We start from the raw sequence: 5994 nt of genomic DNA on the forward strand, positions 1-5994 counted from the left end.
TGGAGGCCGCAGTGAGCCATGATCGTGCCCCTGCACTCCAGCCTGGGTGACAGAGTGAGACTTTGTCTTAAAAAAAAAAAGAAAAATGAAGTTCTATGGTAATTATTATTAACTAACAGCTTTCTTATTTCATATTAATTACTCCGCAAGACACTTCCAGCATGGTTCCCCCATTCGACACTCATTCACCTAGTTGATTTTTTTGTTGTTGTTCTATAACATTCATTCATGCACAAATTCATTTTACAAGTATGTATTCATTTAACATTGACTTAACTACGAGTGTGATAGAAGACACAAAAGAAATATACATATCTGCCTCACCTCTCTTGGAGTTTATCTTCTCTCGTGTGTTCGTGTTTTCCGGTTCAGGTCATAAGCATCATGAGCTAAGGGACCATGTTTTATGCCTGGACAGCCCTAGCACGCGGTGCTACGGATTGGAGACACTGCAAGGCACCCGGCCTGGAAGACTGGGTTCTAGTTCTTGTTTTGCCACTTACAGGCTGGGTAACAGGGAGCAATCCTGTTGTCCTCAATAGGTGTGTTTCCTCATCTGAAAGTGTACACAATCCATCCATGACTGCTGTGACTATTACAGGTCTACACAACGCGCATGTGGATTTGTCTTGCAAACGTCCACGACCAGGCCCTCAGGAAACAGCGCCGCGCGTGCCCACCAAGGGGCAGCAGATCGCAGTGCAGAGGCCCGCGGCGCTCGACGTCAGGGCGGACGTCCCACCCCGTGACCATGACTGTGACCGTGACCGAGAGCGTCGCTGGGGCACGGCCGGGCGGCGCAGAGGGAGTGCACAGGACCCGCCATGGCGGCCGAAGCCTCGGAGAGCGGGCCGGGGCTGCAGGAGCTCATGCGCGAGGCGGAGATCAGCCTGCTCGAGTGCAAGGTGTGCTTTGAGAAGTTTGGTCACCGGCAGCAGCGGCGCCCGCGCAACCTGTCCTGCGGCCACGTGGTCTGCCTGGCCTGCGTGGCCGCCCTGGCGCACCCGCGCACGCTGGCCCTCGAGTGCCCATTCTGCAGGCGAGCTTGCCGGGGCTGCGACACCAGCGACTGCCTGCCGGTGCTGCACCTTATAGAGCTCCTGGGCTCAGCGCTTCGCCAGTCCCCGGCCGCTCACCGCGCCGCCCCCAGCGCCCCCGGAGCCCTCACCTGCCACCACACCTTCGGCGGCTGGGGAACCCTGGTCAACCCCACCGGACTGGCGGTTTGTCCCAAGACGGGGCGGGTCGTGGTGGTGCACGACGGCAGGAGGCGTGTCAAGATTTTTGACTCTGGGGGAGGATGCGCGCATCAGTTTGGAGAGAAGGGGGACGCTGCCCAAGACATTAGGTACCCTGTGGATGTCACCATCACCAACGACTGCCATGTGGTTGTCACTGACGCCGGTGATCGCTCCATCAAAGTGTTTGATTTTTTTGGCCAGATCAAGCTTGTCATTGGAGGCCAATTCTCCTTACCTTGGGGTGTGGAGACCACCCCTGAGAATGGGATTGTGGTAACTGATGCGGACGCAGGGTCCCTGCATCTCCTGGACGTCGACTTCGCGGAAGGGGTCCTTCGGAGAACTGAAAGGTTGCAAGCTCATCTGTGCAATCCCCGAGGGGTGGCAGTGTCTTGGCTCACCGGGGCCATTGCAGTTCTGGAGCACCCCCTGGCCCTGGGGACTGGGGTTTGCAGCACCAGGGTGAGAGTGTTTAGCTCAAGTATGCAGCTTGTCGGCCAGGTGGATACCTTTGGGCTGAGCCTCTACTTTCCCTCCAAAATAACTGCCTCCGCTGTGACCTTTGATCACCAGGGAAATGTGATTGTTGCAGATACGTCTGGTCCAGCTATCCTTTGCTTAGGAAAACCTGAGGAGTTTCCAGTACCGAAGCCCATGGTCACTCATGGTCTTTCGCATCCTGTGGCTCTTACCTTCACCAAGGAGAATTCTCTTCTTGTGCTGGACACAGCATCTCATTCTATAAAAGTCTATAAAGTTGACTGGGGGTGATGGGCTGGGATGGGGCCCTGGAATCAGAAGCACTAGTGCTGCCATTAATGAATTGTTTAACCCTGGATAAGTCACTTAAACTCATCTCTCCAGGCAGGGATAATTAAAACTGTCGGCAGACTTACAAAGCTTGGGACAGTTATTAGAGATTAATCTACCATTTATTGAATGCATACTCTTTGTGCAAGGAAATTTGCAAATATTAGCTCATTTCATCCGTACTATTCAGTGAGGTAATTTTTTTTCCCCCAAGATAGAGTCAAGCTCTGTCACCCAGGCTGGAGTGCAGAAGCATGATCACGGCTCACTACAGTTTCAACTTCCCCGCTCAGGTGATCCTTCCACCTCAGCCTCCCAAGTAACTGGGACACCAAGCATGCATTACCACACTCAGCTAATTTTTGTATTTCGGCAGAGATGGGTTTTCACCATGTTGCCCAGGCTGGTCTCAAACTCCTGAACTCAAGCAATCCACCTTCCTCGGCCTCCCAAAGTACTAGGATTATAGGCATAGCCCCTTGCCCAGCCACAATTTTTAGTATTAATCTCGTTGTACAAGTGAGAAAACTGAGACCCAGAGAGCTTAAGTGACTTCCTCGAGGTCATAGTTACTTACTGCAATAGTCACAATTTGAATTCAATTCTGATTCCAAATAAGTTGCGCTTAAATAAGATAACAGATGTGGGGAAAAATATGTAAATGTATAGTGTTGCTATGTGTACTCTCCTTACAAGTAGCTAATTATTTTAGCACAAAGATGTGCAAAGAAAGGAGACTTTATGGAGAGTTCAGGAGAAAAAGGATTTTGTGGTGGCCATCACTTTCATTCAATTTGCGACTGCTCTGATGGCACATTAGATGAAGTTACTGTTCATCCTAAGTTAAGTGAATAAGAAAAACAATTGAACTGCTTATTAAAAAGGTAAACATGTCTTTTAATGGCTATATCTTCTCCACTATACAAACTCAGAAAATACCACTTGGTTGTTTGAGAAAGGCCTGTATCTGTGTAAGTTCTAAACTACTGTAGAACACGCTACATACTAGTGTCAGAGGGCTGGATGACGCTCCTGTTACATGTTTATGTTACATGCTTATGGGGGTTTTTTGCATTCGTTTGTTTGTTTTTAGACAGGGTCTTGCTCTGTTGCCCAGGCTGGAGTGCAGTGGAGTGATCACTGCTCACTGCAGCCTCGACTCCCTGGGCTCAAGCGATCCTCCTGCCTCAGCATCCTGAGTAGCTGGGACTACAGGTGTGTCACCATGCCCAGCTAATTTTTAAATTTTTCATAGGGATGGGATCTTGTTTTTGTTGCCCAAACTGGTTTCGAGCTCCTGGGCTCAAGAGAGCCTCCTGCCTTGGCCTCCCAAAGCACTGGGACTATAGGTATGAACCACTGTGCCTCACCCACGTAAATTAAAAGTGAGAGCCTAACTCCCATGCCAGTCCACATAAACCCATTTTGTTGTCAATGCTCTCATCATATAGCGCTAATAGTAAGATTTGGGGCACCTTAGACCACGATTTATAAATGCATTCTAAACAGAAGTTCTATGGACAAACCTCTTCTCCCCACATGCACACACTCCACCCTTAAAGTCACCCCTAGCTTGGTGACTTCACGGGTATTCTGAATACATAACAAGAAACGTTGTTCCAGGTGGAGATATGAATTCAGACTTATTTGGTCATTTGTTAGTACAGCAACTGAGGATAGATCTTAGACCATTTTCCTTAGGAACAATGACATTTCAATGATTTTAGGATTAGTAGAGCCAATTCAAAAGATTTTTCTCTTTGGGATTATTAATGGCATCATCTCTGACTATAAAGCTGGACACGTGTCCTTTTCAGACAGCAGTCATGATAAAGGTGTGGAATATGCAACACAGGGAGGTATGTGAGCAAGGTAGTATTGCTGGTCATCATGTGGACTACCCAACATCAAGAATCAGGTGCGCATCTGTGAGATGATGTGGGAGTGTATCTGATCTGTGATAACAAGCCACCTTAGTAACTGCTATCTTTCCTTGGTAGATTATCAGGCTTGGGACTGGGATGGGGCTGGATATGCAACATAAAAAGAACTGTATAAAGCAGCTCTTCCCAGGAATGTCATAAGACAGGAGCAGAGTTTCCTTGAGGAAGACATGAAGCTTGCTGTTCTTGATTCTCAAGCACACATGAGCTGAGGGAATAGTTTCAGTGACCTGTAAGGCAGATGCAAAATTCACCTTCTGGACTGTGTTCTTTTTTGTTTGTTTGTTTGTTTTGGGACAGAGTCTGGCTCTGTTGCTCAGTTTGCAGTACAATGGTGCGATCTCAGCTCACTGCAACCTCCATCTCCTGGCTTCAAGCTATTCTCCTGCCTCAGCCTCCACAGTAGCTGGGATTGCAGGCACCCACCACCACGCCCAGCTAATTTTTGTATACTTAGTAGAGATGAAGTTTCACCATGTTGGCCAGACTGGTCTCGAACTCCTGACCTCAAGTGATCCACCTGCCTCGGCCTCCCAAAGTATTGGGATTACAGGCATGAGCCACTGTGTCCAGACAGACTGTGTTCTTTAAAGCAAGCTGGTTAAAAGGCTTGAGATATGTCATGCTGAACTCCAGGTTATTAAAGAAATTGGAGAATTCTGAGACAGGCAGGAAAAAATAACCCCAGCAGAAAGTAAAATCTTCCACGGTGATGAAGAAAGGTTGGAATGACTCTCAGAGGTTGAAACAAAAGAACCTGCCCAGGAGTAAAGGGAGAAGGAAAAGGAAATAGGCTCTTCCAGAATATTCCCCATGCCCTGCCTGCTGAGTCCATAAAAGCAAACACAGACACTTTGGCTCCTGTGTCAGCAGTTCTCATGTCACCCTCCATCTGTTCCAATTTTGCCCAGGTTCCGATCCTTGGATTGTCTCCTGCTTTTGACCTTGTTCTGCCCTCTGGACTTGCCGCCTGGACTTGGCTTTCTCAATCTCTTTCCTTGGCATTTTGTAAAGAACTTGGTTCACACTCATAAATCTCCCCTCTAGCAAATCTAGCTCTGGACCCCAGGACCCAAACCATCACCATTTTGCTAGTGCCTTATGCAGACCTTCCCTAGCCCCCAACTAAGTGGGGTGCAGACCCCACCTAAAGTGAATTATGAACCTTCTGAGGAAGAAGAATTAACCAGTGCACCTCAGAAAAATGAGGAAGAAATTAGCCGGGCGTGGTCGTGGGCGCCTGTAGTCCCAGCTACTGGGGAGGCTGAGGCAGGAGAATGGCTTGAACCCGGGAGGCGGAGCTTGCAGTGAGCCGAGATTGCGCCACTGCACTCCAGCCTGGGTGACAGAGCAAGACTCCATCTCAGAAAAAAAAAAGAAAAATGAGGAAGAACCACTGATGGTAGCAAATTTAATAATCCTTACACCTGCCATATTAAGAAGAAATATATACTGGCTTTAGTGTTTCACTATAGAGATATGCTATGGTGGTGCATCATGGCTAGTCAGATGAACTGTTTTCATGGAGAATGTGTAGCAAATATGATAGGGTGGCCAGAGACTCACCACAGCTACTGCACTGAATACCTATGGTGTCTTCTGTGCCCACAGCCACTTCTAAGAAAAACTGCCCCATCATGAGCCAGCCGTCAGCAGCCAGGTTATCTATTACATGATCCCCTCAGACCATATCTACTTGGATAGCGGTGCACACCTAACAGAAGGACAGTTGATCAACCAATGATGCTCCACCAGATGTATTAATGAGACCTGGAAACTGGCTATGAATTGGCTTGGAATAAACATATTTTCCTTGCAAGGAGCACAGAGATCCAATTACATTCTTGTCCTTGATTTTTTTTTTTTTTTTTTAGATGGAGTTTCACTCTTGTTGCCCAGGCTGGAGTACAATGGCGTAATCTCGGCTCACTGCAACCTCCACCTCCCAGGTTCAAGTGATTCTCCTGCCTTAGCCTCTCAGTAGCTGAGATTACAGGGCA

At 48.2% G+C, this 5994-nt stretch overlaps 1 protein-coding gene across 1 annotated transcript; it reads left to right on the plus strand.

Annotated features, from left to right (window-relative positions):
- Window positions 1-734: 734 nt before the first annotated feature.
- Window positions 735-2952, plus strand: NHLRC1 (NHL repeat containing E3 ubiquitin protein ligase 1). Its single transcript, XM_055264062.2, has one exon. It carries the CDS (start codon window positions 825-827, stop codon window positions 2010-2012), a length of 1188 nt encoding a protein of 395 aa, XP_055120037.1. The 5' UTR covers window positions 735-824; the 3' UTR covers window positions 2013-2952.
- The last annotated feature ends 3042 nt before the right edge of the window (window positions 2953-5994 follow it).

This window comes from Symphalangus syndactylus, chromosome 23 (genome assembly GCF_028878055.3).
Source record: "Symphalangus syndactylus isolate Jambi chromosome 23, NHGRI_mSymSyn1-v2.1_pri, whole genome shotgun sequence".
In the NCBI taxonomy this organism is placed as follows: domain Eukaryota; kingdom Metazoa; phylum Chordata; class Mammalia; order Primates; family Hylobatidae; genus Symphalangus; species Symphalangus syndactylus.

What these genes read in the sequence shown, in the direction of transcription:
- NHLRC1 (XM_055264062.2), top strand. Translation starts at nt 825, where the DNA reads ATGGCGGCCGAAGCCTCGGAGAGCGGGCCGGGGCTGCAGGAGCTCATG.